This window comes from Gossypium arboreum, chromosome 9, assembly GCF_025698485.1.
Source record: "Gossypium arboreum isolate Shixiya-1 chromosome 9, ASM2569848v2, whole genome shotgun sequence".
Taxonomy (NCBI): Eukaryota; Viridiplantae; Streptophyta; class Magnoliopsida; order Malvales; family Malvaceae; genus Gossypium; species Gossypium arboreum.
In genome coordinates, this window is record NC_069078.1 from 83,714,849 (window position 1) to 83,730,537 (window position 15,689).

Sequence of the window (15,689 nt, forward strand, 5' to 3'; positions counted from 1 at the left end):
TTAAATCAACCAATTACGTGTTAAACAAATTATAAGTAATTGATTAAATCTACCAATTACATGTTAATTTTGGAAAGCTTGATAAAAGAATGATCTTAAGCTTGATTAAATCTATATTTGCAAACCAGGGGCAAAACTGTTGTGAGAATTTTTTTTATTTAAGTCTTCTAATTTTTTAAAAAAATTAAATTAATAAAAATAAAATTATATTCTGACTCCTTAAAAATATAATATTTTAATTTATTTTATACAAATTATAAATATATAAATTATTAAAATAATAAAATTACATTTTACTATTATAAAAATATTATTTCACTCCTTAAAAGAATTTTTAATTTCTCCCCAATTGCGACAAACTTGTTCCGTCAAAACCATAATAATTTACGTTCTTTGTTTCTGGTATGCAAACTTGCAAAGCCACCTCGGCATATCTAATTTTGTCCTATTTTCCTTTTAGATTGCTATCTCAATCAACAAATAACAAAAGATTGAATTATATATAAATTAAATATATTTTTATATTGAATATAGTATTAGTTAATAAAATAAATATTTAAATGGTGTCACCTATAAAAAATAGTTTTAATAAATATATATTTAATATAAAATCATATACAGTAGCATATAAGTATTTTTAAACTTGATAATAAAAGGACCAAAATTTATATTTTAAGTATAAAACTTATAATTTAAGAGTAAACTATCAAAATAGTTATTTTTGTTTGTCCTTACATTTTAGTCATTTACGTTATCGTATTGTAACATTTTAGTCACTGAGCATTAATTATTGTTAACGGTGTAATGGTAAGCTAACGTGTCACGTTAAATCATCATTTCAAACAAAAAAATTTAGGTTAAATTATACAGTTGGTCCCTATACTATTTTTATTTTGAGCAATTTAATTGTTTTCTTTTATATTATTTGAACTTTCAACCCTTTTCTTTTCATTCTCTTCTTCTACCTTTGTTTTCCTCCTTTCTTCATTTCTTTTAACGTAATTTTTTTATGTTTTTCATTTGTTAAAACTTTTTTATGGGGACCAAAACGAAAAAAAGTGAGGATCAATTGTATAATTTAACCACATCAACTTACCATTACACTGTTAATGACAATTAACGGGTCAGTAACTAAAATGTTACAATAGATTAATGTAAGTGACTAAAACATAACTTAATATAAACAGAAGTGACTATTTTAATAATTTACCCATGATTTAATTATGTTTATTATGAATACCTTGTCAAGCCTCGTTAATCTTTGTTAAGCACAGGTGTTAGGTTATTATTTGTATGGGTCACATGTTTGATATATTAACTTCATGTTAATCGCAACTCCGTCCATTCAAAGGATTATCATACTCATTGAGCAGCCAACATAACAAAATTGATGAAAGTCGAAGCCCAAAAAATATTACCTCGCCCATAAATACACGTCTTTGGTTTTATGGATTTTTTTATTCATCTTTCTCTTCCTTTTTTCACGACTCTTAATGCTTTACTACCGTATAAAGTATAAACCACTATCATACATCTCTTCCATTTTTTTTTGAAAAATAAAAATAGATATTATATTAATTTAATTACTTAAAAGTATCACTCCTTTTATCTTGTTGTAAAATCTCAATTGATATCATATTAAAAACTTATAAGTTCAATTTTCACGTTAAATTAAGTTTGACCAACCAGTCCGTAATAATTTTGTATTCTTTAGGCACATACTTAATTTGTCATTACCCTTCAATTCTCATAATTTGACAAAATCTTCTAAATAGAGTAGTACCTAAATCTTTCAAACTAATATCCATTAAAGCTTAGACCACATCAAAATTATCGTTCTGAATTCTTGTGTCTCTAAATACTGTATTAAGCAAAAGAATGAAAGGTAATTATTGGGGATTAATAAATTCCAAGTCTCAATCAAATTGGATGATATTGTGTGGTGTACAGAGTGATTGAAACTTCAAAACCCGAAACCTAAGTCTAGATTCAACTTACAATATTAAAAAAAATATATAGATAATTGAAAATTCAACGCTGGGGTACTAAAGGAGGGCCATTAATATAAATATCAAGTTACTCAAAAAGTCTCAAATGCTAAAAAGGATTGATGAGTGTTGGTCAAGGTATGTCTAGTTCTTCTCAAAAACAGTTCAATAATTAAAATAATATTACTTTTTTAATAAAAATAATTGTTTATTCGAATTAATTAAAGGAAAATATCAAAATTCAACTTCAATTTATACGATTACATGTATTTAATGATACTTATATAATTTATTTTTTTAAATATCATCGGATAACTATTTTTTTTAAATTTCCCACTATTTTTTTAAGAAAAGACCTACTCATTATAAAAAGTAAAAACACTATATTAACATAAAATTTTATTCTGTAAATTGTTTTAAAATATATATTTTTAAAATTCACTCATTTTCAAGTATTTGTAATTAGTTCAATATTACTGTATAAATTTATACAATAACAACAAATTAAATTTTTACCAAATTAACTATGAAAAGATATTAATTAAATTTAAAAGATGAATCTTTTATATAGTTTTTAAAAGTTTAAAATTAGATATCATTTCATTATATTAACAGTTGTAAAACACTCTTGGAAGCCGAAATGTTGTTTGTTTAGTACTAGAACACGTGCCCTTATATAAAAGGAACATAGAAGACAAAGCATACAACACGTAGCCAAACACGTCCGTCATCGTTCCATTGACGGGAGAAGTTTAACATTCAAACTCTTACTAATTAATAATAATTAATATCAAATAATAATCTTATAACAACAATGAAAAAAGAAGAAATCCTAAACAGGGGGAAAAGCAGATATTTTCAGTTCCCGCCGATGCAAAACTTGCCGCAGAAAAACGAAGAAACAGTCAAATTGCGACGAGAGGATCCGACCCGAACAAATCCCCGATATCTTGGAAACGATCATCGACACGTTGCCACCTCGAGAAGCCACCAAATCCGAACTCGAAATCACCCCCTGAACTCAAAAACCCGTCACTGAAATCATCTCTCAGTAAACAATCGTGAAAACTCGTATTATCATCGAACAATTCCGGCACTGAGCTAAATATATCACTCGGAAACAAGGATGATTGATCGGAAAATTCTGAGAATTTTTCACCCGATGTGAAGCACGAGTCGTCGACAACAGCTCCAGGTTCGCTCCTCAACTCTCGGGATTCCTTGACGCTTTGTGAGTCGCCTTCGTCGGCGGAAAGCGACAGGCAACGGAGAACTGAAGTCGGAGAGCAAAGGTTTGTGTTGTGAGATTCTTCGCCGGAGTGGTAATCAGAGCTGGATAACCCTTTTTGGCTGTTTTTGTCTTGAAGCTTGGGATTTGAAAAGTTAGTGAGCGCGTCTGGTCCACGCAGTTTAATAGCCGCGTTGTCGTACACCATTGCTGCTTCTTCGGCGGTATCATAGGTACCTAACCATAACCGTACACGTCTTAGCGGGTCCCTGATCTCTGCCGCCCATTTGCCCCAAGGCCGTTGCCTAACTCCTCTGAACTTCTTATCAGCCGGTGCTTTCATCGTCGCTTTAACTTTCATCGCCGGCCTCTTTTGTGAACTCTTTGACAACGACGTTTTACTCCTGGAAACTCTGCCGTTTTGGACGGGACATAATGTTGACTCGATAGTTATCTCGTTAACGTATTTCTTCACTCTGTTTCGACAACGAAGTTGGCTTGCATGTCCTTCGTAGTCGTCGTCTTCATCACCGGATGAATCAGTGGCGTCAGCATCTGTAACTGAAATCCGAACAATTCGACGCTTCATTTCTGGCTGGTTTACGAGACTGACATCTAAGAGTGGTGAAAGGAGCTTGGTTTGATAACGGTGCTCAGTGTATTTGATGGAAGGAACAGGGGAATGATCCATTTTTATCTTGGGTTTCGGATTCTCTGGGTTTTTCAGATTCTTTCAAATCTTCTCATTAAGATCGAGAGTGAAGTAAGGAGTGAATTAAGAAAGAAGAGGCAAAGAAGAGATTCCTTTTGAGACCGGACATGAGGAGAATAAAGGTTTGGAAAAAGAAAGAACACGTTAAAAGATAAACTTGAAAAATGAAAAGAAATCCACCAATAATCCCTTAAAAAGGGTCACTCAAAAGTCTATCAAAGGAGGAGAAATTTCAAGGAAAGTCATCCCAAACAAGCAGTACCCAAAGCAGCCAAATAGTTGAAAAAGAGTTGACCCCAGTAAAAAAAAGGGAGATACCCAAAAAAATAATAATAGCTTTGCCAGAAGATGAATAGAGAGAATAAATATCGCAAAAGACCACCAGAACACTTTCTTCACTCAGTTAATGGAGCAAGTATTTGTTATTTTGGGTAACTTTCGAATCCAGGTCTAATAAGAAACTCAGAATCCAAGCTCCTTTCTGATGACACTTTTTCCACACACACACACAAAAAAAAAAAAAAGGAAAAAGTTGCTCCTATATATCAAAGACACCGAAGAGAAATGATGAGAGAATAAAGAAGAGTTCTTTTTGAGATAAGGAATGAAATAGGAATTGTGTTTGAAGTGTAAATGGAAAGTTTAGCTATTTTATAGGATCCCAAAACCCGTTATTGGTTCGCCCGGTTGAACTAAGTGCCAAATATATATATATATATATATATTTTTTCAGATATAAAAAGAAATTAAAAGCAAAAATAAAGCATTCACCGGAGACCAAGAGTCAGGCCAAAAAAAAAAAAGAGAGGAGAAGGTGAGTTATATCGGGGAATTCAACGTTCCGGCCACGGGGTATTTAACGAGGCGCCGCATAAGATGGGGAAATTGAGACATCGACACGTGGAAATGTGGTCCCTAGAAAACAGAATGAAGCAAGAGGAAAGGGTGAATGAAACGGGTCACGGGCGAATGGGGTCGGGTCGGGCAAAACTTTCATCTCGAAAACAGGGTTTGACGTCACGTGACACTGGGCACACTCAGGTCAGTCCTCTATCTTTGACTAATGGAGTATTAACACCACCACTAGCTACTGATTATTAAATTGCCTCCTACATTCCTAATGGAACTATCAGCTGCAGACTCCACCAATTCTCCCTAAAGTTTATTTAATATTATATTTTCATCCCTCAATTTTTAAAAATACGTAATAATAATTAACATTATTTTTATTGTTAAATTTTATCTCTCAATTCAAAAAGTTAATAGTTAATTTAATCCTTGATTTATAGTTAAAATTTTGTTTTAATAATTTAAATTTTTCTTAATAATAATTATAAATGAAATTAAAATATATTAAAAATTCATATAAAAATCAATTTTAACAAGAAAAAATCAATAATTTTGTAACCAATTTTTCCATATCAAATCTCATAAAAATTCAATCTTTAAACTTTCACAAAAAATATTAAATAACCATTTACTTTAATTTTACTCGTTTTTTCATTTACTTTTATGTTTTACACTCTTCATTTTCATCTTTTTTGCCTTTTTTTTTTAATTTCTCTTTTTCATGCATATCAATGTTTAAAATAAAATATGCATGTTTAATTGCGGTTAAATTTTTTATTAGTCCCTATACCTAGAAAATGTTATGGATTTAGTCTCTATACTTTCATTTGATCAATTTTAGTCTTTCTCCTTTTTGAATGAGTAAATTTTAGTCCCTACACTTTTTAAGATTTGAAATTTTGATCTTGCCCCAAACAGTAGCAATTAAACTCGTTTGGTTAAATTCAATTACTGGTCTTGCACTATGCGCACAATTGTAGACTTAGCCCATTTTCTCCAATTGAATCATTCTAAATCCCTATGCTTTTCGAATTTTGAAATTCTAGTCTTAACACAAATGACAGTCGGTAATTAATTGATTTTTAGTAAGTAATATATGAAAATAATAAGCTAGCATCGTATTACATATATGATAGTATATTTGGCGCATCAAATTTTGGATATACCTAAACTTTACTTAATGAAATTAACAATTATTATTTGGTGAGAACTGATATTTAAAATTTTTGAAAAATACAATGACTAAAAATGACTAGATAAAAGTACAAGGATTATATCCACAACTTTTGCTAAGTAGCGAGACTAATTGTAGAATTTATCTTTTTATTTATAACTAAAGGTAAAACGTTGACCTGAAATTTGAGGAACAATAAGAAGAGCACTTTGTATTATAAATTAAATGAAAATAAATATCAAATTTCAAAAATTGAAACTTACCAAAGAACCTAAACAATATAATAAAACATATTGATGTTCTCTCTTGCCTCTTATTTCTTTTTTTTTTTCCTCATTTTTTTATAGTTATTATGAAAATCCTGCATATAGGTTATTGATAATAGTTCTTATGATTATCAAGAATGAAAGCAGTGTCGCAATTCTAGATTTTAGTTCTTGAAAACTCGAGTAACAACAATTAATCTAATAGTGAAATCTGAATCTTGCTTTGAGATGTATATTTTTAGGGCTTTGAGAAAAAATAAAATAAAATAAAATTTGCAAGATAATTTCTAAGTTAAACAACACGAAGTTGTTGATGTGATTTAAGGTGTTCATCAACGTTGGAAAACAAGTGAAATTTAATTTAAATTTTTTTTGTGAAAATACAGAGACTGTGGTTTTTGATGAGTTTGGTTATGAAAATTTTAGTTGCAAAATTTATTATTTTTCTTTGCTACAATTGATTTTTATACAATTTTTATTTTAAGGCTTTCTATTTTTGTAATTATTGTTAAGAAAAATTTAAAATATCAATGAATTTTTAGCTATAACTTAGGGATGAAATTATCTATGAAACATTTGAAATTAAGGTGCAACCTTACTTTTTTTTTTAACGTAAGTTAACACTAAGTGATAAAAATATCACCATTTAATAATATTAGTCATATTACGTAAAAGTTTAAAAATAATTAATATAGTTTTCCTTTTTTAATATTCAAACCTTGATAAAAAATCCGCTTGATGCTTAATTTTACCTCTAAACTATTTTTTTCATTTAAGTATCTAATCTTTTATCTCACTTTGATACCTAAACTATTTTTCATTACCTAAATTAGTCCACCTGTTTAAAAAAAAATTGAAACATGGGGCTATTAGATTGCGCCACTTTAGTCTTATTTTATTTTTTAATATTATATTGATTAAAAGATAAAAGTACATAATATATAAATAATTCAAAACATTATTTAAAAATAAAATTTTATAAAATAGAAAATAAATATAAATTTAAAACAGTGATAATAATATATAAAATTGAAAATTTTATAAAAAATTAAAAAGTATTAAGATATTAGAAATTAAAATTTACTAAATTAATTGTAAATATAAATTAAAACTAAAAAATAACACTATTACCTTTAAGTATTAAAATATATAATTTTCACAAATAAAAATATAAGCAACACAAATATAGCATTATAAATGTATCGAATTCGAGTACTAATCCATAAAAATACAAATTTAAACACATACCTCTCTTTATGTTCACAAAACAAAATGAATTTCTTTTTCAATAAAATCGTTTTTTATTTATTTATAAATTTTGTACAATGTTTATAGGATGTTAAGTGATCAGTCTTTAATTTGTTTTGCGATAAATGAGCAGACCATGCATTTAATTTAAGCTACTACAGTACTTGGATTTTTGGACTGCCCTGCCCAGTCCCACATGCTCTCATCATTTTGTCCTTTCCTTCCCACTTGCAATTTGCAAATCATAATGTTATTCATCATTTATATTATATATTTGAAATCTTATTCATATCTATACTCTAATTGGCTTGGTAGAGTTTTACTTTTTTTAAGTATTTTCCTTTATTCCTTTATATTGAGGTAAATTTCATTTAAAGATTTGGGATAATTTTCTTTAATGCTTCACAGGGTTAACTTTTTTAATGCATCACATGTTTAAATTTAGGGTGGAGTCAAAAAATTTTTAAGGGATTGAAATTAAATTATAAATTTTATTATAATAAATATATAATTTTATTATTTTAATAGTTTATATATTTATAATATTTAAGGAATTAAATTAAATTTTAAAAATTTTAAAGGGTTTAAATTAAAATTTTTCTATTTTTGGGTCGAGCCCTACCAACTCCCTAGTTATGCCACTGCTTAAATTGTTTTAGTTTGAATTTAGGCATAATAATTTATTTGTCCTCTAATTTTACAAAAAAAAATTTATTTAATTTTTATCTTTTTAGTTATTAAATTTATGTTGTTTGTCAATTTACCTAAAAATAAATGAAAAAGTTAGTATTTGTTAAATTTGTCAACATGACATACTGCGTAGATTACTACGTAGATGTTACATCATGAATTAATTACTTTTTAAAATATAAAAAATTTAAAATATATAAAATTATTAATACATTTTTTAATATTAAAAATAATTGCTAATGTGATATACATCATAATCCATATGTATGTCACATCAACAAAATTAATAAATATTAATTTTTTATTAATTTTAAGGTAATTTGATAAATAATATAAATTCAATGAATATAAAACGAAAAATTGAATGAATCACTATATTTTTATTTTTTTGCAAAATTTAGTTATTATACCTTAAATTTAGTTATGTTGGTTCTACTATTAAGTGTAACGTAAATCGCGACAATATATTTTGTGTGAAAAGAAAAGGTAAAAGGACAGTTGGATTTTAGTTAGAGACGGAGCCCTTTACCTTTAAAAGTTTTAAATATTCTCTAAATTTTCTTTCGAGGTTGAGGTTGTAAAATGAAGTAGGAGTGCTTAAGCCGTTAATTATTTAGACAATTGAATCGAATTAGTATTAATTAAAAATTTTAATTCTTTAACTGTTAATTAAATCGAATTTTTTAAAGAATTAATCGAATCAAAATATTTCAATTAATTCGATCGGTTAACTGAAATTTATATATTTTTATTTTTAGTTAAAACAAGTATAAAATAGATCAAAAAATAATTTGATAATATTCATTTAATCAATTAAAACTACATATAATTTGTATTATTGATTATTAAGTTTGATTAATTATCGGATTTGAATCGAATTATCTGATAATTAAATTTTTAAAATTATTAATCAATCGTTAACTAAATTAAATTAATTTACTGAATGATTAATTAAATTAAATCAATTTGATAGAATAATTCAATTTCAATATCGTTGTTAGTAGGTATTATAAAGGGATGTGTGAAAAAAGGTTAAATGAAGATAGAAAAGTGAAATATGATTTTGGCAGAAAAGGACAAAGTAAACCAATCAGAGGAAGAAACAAAAACCAGGCGGCTCTTCCTTTCTTTCAAATGTCGCCCCCCATAAGATGTGGAATAAAATAAACAGTTGTCAGGAGGAAAAAAGATTTTGATATTATTACGATTATTATTAAAAAATATAATTCTAAGTATTCAAAATAATAATTATAAATATGAACAAGTTTCAAGGTTTTTATTTTTATTTAAAAAAAAATAAAGGCTAATAAGTATTATTTAAGAACCTATAACAATCGAGCGGGCATTATGGTCATTATTTGAATATCGATTCTATTCATAGCCGCTCCATTTTAATATTTTTGCTACTTATTTTTAACTTAATATTATAAAACTATATTTTTATAAATAATTTCTTCATAACATAAAAATAATAATTTTAGAAATTTGATGGAATAGAGGAAACATTTACTGCAATTACTTTGTTTTATCTTGTGTGTTCAAAATTTTCAAAAATTATTAACTTTCTTATTTGGAGTTGGATTGATAAAGTATTTTTGAAACGAATCGATTATTATTTTGACCTATAAATTTTATTTTATTATAGATTATTAGTAACTTTTATGAAAAAATGATTACATACATTACTTAAAATATATTTTAAAAGAAATGACATGCGAAGTATTTTGACGTGGTCTGTGAGTTAAAAACAATTTCACTATTTGATACCATTATGATAAAATATAGAGGTGAAGTCAGTATCTCTGTATTGGAAGGGTTAAAATGAAATTGAATTTTTAAGGGCAAAAGTTTAAGTTTTATATGTTAAAACGGTTGGAGTTGAATTATTAATATTTAAAGTGACTAAAAATATAATTTTTTTACATATAATTAAACAGTTAAAAGGATTATACTTAAAATTAAATTTTAAGTCTCGATTGATTACTAGTGTAATAATATGATGAAAAAGTTTATTTTATCCGTATGTATTACAATAGTTATACATAAAATAAAAATATTCAAAAGATGAGCAAAAACTTTTGTAAAAAATTTGAAAAAAATCATTCTCTATTTAAAGAATAAGTCAAGTGAGTGGCTAAACATTATCGGTTGAAATTAGTTTGTTACTAATTCTTATACTAAAATACAGTTAAAATTTTAATAATCTTACCAAACATAACATCAAAAGGATTAAAGAGACAATTATACCCTTTAAGAGGAGGCAATGCCCCCCACTTACCCCTTTTGGCTTCGCTTCCGATCAAATTTGATCAAATATGTTAGTGAAAATTACACTATCCAAACGCAATTGTAGTTGAGATATTTTGAGAACAAAATTTTGGACTTTTTAAATCACAAATTTGATAATTTTTAGTAATACTTTATTAATGGAAGAAAATTAAATCAAGCAAATATGATTTGATGAAATATTCTCTGAGCGTGATCCTTTTTATTTTTTGGAATAATTTATTTTTTGACTGTTCAAAAACTTTGCTTGAAAATGTACTTTCTTAATGAACTTGTCAAACGCGAAATGTTAATCTTTAGGTCCGTTCTAGTGAATATATTAGACAACAAAAAAAACAAAAACCATATTTTGAATCATCTCCATAACATTTGACTTCCCTTAAATGATGTTCAACAACATTTTGACGAACCGTTTACTTTGATGGCCATGTATAGTATGCACCAGCAGCTTTCTTAGATATGCAAACTAAAAACTACAGTATGTTGTATCCTTAGATGAATACTGCAATTTTTTAGGTTTGTTCTTCATAGTAACAGAAGAGTTTGCTGGATAATATAAGATATGTTTGCAAGTTAATGAACTTCAAGTAGGAATAGCAACGTGTAGATGTATGCATTTTTGAATTATTTGAATATGTATATCTATTTAGAAATTTAAATATATGCTTATTATCTATGAATTATCTAAGTACCACTATCCAAAACTGAATTAAATACTATTATTAATTGTATATCTAAATTCATAAAAAATCAATTACAAATTTTTAGCCATTGTCTGGATATCCAAATATGCAAAATTTAAATTAACTCGCTAAAATTCTTATATATAAAATCAAAATTATTTTTAACTTGTGAATTCAAATATATGAATTTTTATTCACTTATGCTATCTGAATGAACTATGTAGATCCAAATAATATATATCTAGGGTATTTATCCGCAACAGATAGTAATTCTAAAATTTGAATCTGCAAACTGTTATAATACACAATATCTGAATCTGCAATCTAAATTGCCTTATAGACAATGTTCAAGGCACCTCAAGTTTTCATGCTTGATTTTCAGGGTTTTTTTTTATTCATTATTTCAATAAAATATACTTAAAGAAATATTGAATGGGATAATGATTTATTTGGCTCTCCAATTTTATAAAAAAAAATTATTTTAACCCTCCATTTATTTTTTCACATTTTTTAGTCCTTAAATTTGCATTTTTTGTCAAATCACCCCAAAATGAATGAAAAAATTAGCATTTGTTAACTTTGTTAACGTGTAGTTCAGGTGAATGCTATGTCAGCAATTAATTAATTTTTAAAAAATAAAAATATTAAAAACATATTTTTATACCTATTTTTGTAATTTTTAAATATTTTTAATAAAATTTAATCTTTTAAAATATTTTTATAATTTTTTGAATTTTTAAAAATAATTAATTATTGATGTGGTATCCACATGTATTCCATGTTAGGAAATTAAACAAATCTTAATTTTTTCGTCCATTTTGAAGTAATTTGACAAATAACACAATTTTAAAGACTAAAAGAGACGAAAAAAATAGATGAAGAGCTAAAATAACTTCTCCTTTTTTTTTTTTGTAAATTTAGAGAGCTAAATTAATCATTATACCACATCAAATTTATTACCACTCAAACATGTACCAATATTTATTATATTTATTTTTTTAGTAGTCTCATCATAGAGTTTGATCATATCTACTCTTTAAGACAATACTTAAAATTACCCATAGTCCCTCCTCAACTCATAAACAGGAGGATAATGCGTTTCAGCGCACTCAAACTCACATCCTCCTACATTGACAATAATACTCACACCAATCAAACTAAAATTCAATCAACCGAATACCAATGTATATAGTGTAAGACTTAGTGAAAATTATAAGTGTTGTTAACAAATATTTTAAGATTGAAGGCTTCCTCTAAAATCATCCTATTACATAAATTACTTATTTCTAATGCATTAAAATTTGTACAACTAACCATTAGCTATTTAATTTAATATAAATATTATTATAATTATTAAGAAATCAATCTTAACAAGCATTTGAAGAAAAACTCCTTATCAAATTTTAAATTTAATTATCTTGAATAATCTGTAATTATTTGTTTGGTAATTTATAAAAGGAGAATAAAATATTAAAAATAATGCAATTAGTGCAACTCAAAATTAAATTAAAATATAGAATATATTTTATAATTATTGAGACCCTTTCTAATTTTTATTATGAAATTTTATGATAAATAAATCATATCAAAATAATTCAGAATTATAAAAGCTAATTAAATACCACAACTTGGTTGGTTGATCCCACTTTTTCCATTTTGTCATCATATTGTGTCGGGACATGGTCTTCCTCTCCTGCTAGTTAGGTGTCTTTCGATGATTGCTTGGTGGGTTTTCTCTGTCACAGCTTTAGTATAGTGTTTTATTTTTTTCTCTCTCTCTGTTCTTAAGTATATTATTTAAAATTAATTAAAATGCTGAAACAAAAAATAATAATAATAATAATTAAAAGGGACAATTTGTCCAAGACTTTGCCGTTTTGTTTGCATTTTCAACTTTGGATTATCTCTCAACTATTAGTGCTTAGACAGGCAGATAGATATTTATTTGATACCTTTCTTTTCTTTTTAATTAATCAGTTATTTATTTGAATTTGGTAATAATAAGTACCAAATCTTTGTCTCATACCCCAAGAATTAACGTTTTCGAAAGCGGTTTATGTCCCAATTTCATTACCTTCCAACTAATGCCTTTTTGCCGATTCCTCAATTTAATAACTCATGTATTTTGAAATTGATGTTGCGATGGTTAATGGTGTTTATCATATCATCTGTAGTCTGAATTTGAGTCGTGTTAATTGTATTGATTATTCAGATTTTATCCTATTATTTTAACTCATCAAAAATAATAATAATTTATGTATTTTGATAATAAGCGTTGCTGCAAGGGAGAAGATTTTGAACTGCAAAAAGCATAAAATTATGACGATGGATTAGTGTTAGGAAAAATAATTTTACTATGGTTATCAATAAGACTTTAAGATTATTGGTAAAGGTTAAAGTTTGAATTTATTTTTGTATTTATTATGTATGAGAATTTTTCTCATCATGTATATAGACAATTAGGATTTTTTTTCTCATCATATAGTTAATTGTAATTGTATTTAAAACTTTCAAAAATGATTGATATGTGGTTACATGTAGCAAAGGCTACCTTTTCCTAATGAAGTACCTTTTTCAAAAGGATAAAATTGTACTGCAAACACAATATGATAATCCTTACAGTGATGTCTATTAATTAATTTTTTTTAAAAGGTATTTGCAATTTCTTAGAATATATGCTAATGTATATTTTAAAAAAAATTTTATAATTAATGAATAATAATCAAGTTTACAGATCAAGCAGAAAAAGGGGCCTGACAGGAAGGGAAAAAAAACCTAATGGGACCAACTCGGGGAAAATATCATCCAAACAAGTACATCGAATTCGACAAAATGCTCGAAGAGGTCATGCTCTGTAAACTTTATAAAACAATAATTTTTTTGTTGTTTTATGATTCTTATATTCTCCATTACATTTTTTTTTCTTTTTAATTATTGGATGAAACTCAAACAACACAATTTTTTTTTAATATTACAAAAAATGAGCTAAGTTTTTGCAAATTGGAATGCAATTTGCTTTGAGCCCACAAAATTGGCAGAAATTCACATTCATTATGATTGATGACCCTTTTATTATTTATTTTTAAGATAAACTAAATTAATAGTCGTTTAAATATGAGTTTTTTTTCACCCGATTAAGAAGAATTACAAAATCGTTGTTCAATTATTAATAAATTTATTTTGGCCATTCAATTATGAAAAGTCATAAAATGGTATTTAATTTGTTTTTTTTTTCTTTCACCCAACTTTCTTAAATTTTTTGGTGTTTTCTTTTTATATTAGCCAATTAGTGATAGAAAAGACAATCAAATATTTGAGTAACTATTTTATAATTTTTATAGTTGAGTGATAAAAAATTATTAATAATTGACCAACTATTTTATAAAATTTCATAGTTGAGTGACAAAATAAATTCATAATTGAGTAACCTCTATTATAGTTTACTCTTATTTTAATATCTTCTATAAAAGCATTATTTTAGATATATTTAATTGAACAGGATACTCTTAAACTGTTCTCTTTTTAAGTCAAGTACCTAAATTTTTTTTCGAACTTAACACCTAAACTTTTTCCTGTAACCAAAGTTGATTTTTACCGTTACCTCGTTAAAGAAAATCAGAACCAATTAAAAAAGTGTCATGTCATCACCTCATTAAAATCTAATTAAATAAAAAATTTATATTAATATTATATAAAAATAATTATATTATTATTAAATAAAATAAAAAGTATTTCTTCCCCACCCTCGGCCCTCGTCCCTCTCCCTCTTCCACCCTCTCGCTCCCTGGAACTGTGAGCTACCAACGCGCTGACCACCTTTGGATGCCTAGGTTGATGAACATCTCTTTTTCCATTTTCAGTACGTTAAGAACATGCAATCGGCTTCAGTGTGGTGTGTAACAGAAGAATAGAGGCGATAATAGCCGACCAGATTAAAACAGGGTGAAAATGGATCGGAATAGATGCACGAGGAATATTTGCAGGTGGGTTTAGTTATCTACCTAGCTCTTGAACTGCAATTTTGTTGTAGTAGGCATTAATAAATCTTTCATTTGCAAGTGGTGAGTAGCGTTGGCAGCTCACGGTTCCAGGGAGCGGGAGGGGGGAAAGGGAGGAGGACGGGGATGGGGGAGGGAGAGCGACGGTGGAGGAATATAATTATTTTTTAATATTAATATAAAAAATTTATTTAATTAGATTTTAATGGCGCTTCGTGATTGGTTCTCTTTTTAATGAATGTAATGGTAGAGACCAACTTTGATTATGGAATAAAGTTTACATGCTCGATTCAATCCAAAAATAAAAAATAAAAAATCAATATCTAACCTAAACAAAAGGCATAGTTTAAGGTCTCCTATTCAATTAAGCCTTTTATATAATATATTGCATAATTTATTATTTTAATATATTTCATGTATTAATGATATAAAATATTACTTTATGCAAATTTGATAAAAATAAAAATAAAATAAATTTATGTAAGATGATATTAAAATATTTGTTTTAATTTTAGTCCATATTATCATGATTTTATTTTATTTATATTTATCGTGATTTTTATTTTG

At 26.7% G+C, this 15,689-nt stretch overlaps 1 protein-coding gene across 1 annotated transcript; it reads right to left on the bottom strand.

The window, feature by feature from the left end:
- Positions 1 to 2,616: 2,616 nt before the first annotated feature.
- LOC108456003 (ethylene-responsive transcription factor CRF1-like) lies at positions 2,617 to 4,748 on the bottom strand. Its single transcript, XM_017754594.2, has one exon. The coding sequence runs from the start codon at positions 3,905 to 3,907 to the stop codon at positions 2,894 to 2,896; it is 1,014 nt and encodes a 337-aa protein (XP_017610083.1). The 5' UTR covers positions 3,908 to 4,748; the 3' UTR covers positions 2,617 to 2,893.
- Positions 4,749 to 15,689: the final 10,941 nt, after the last annotated feature.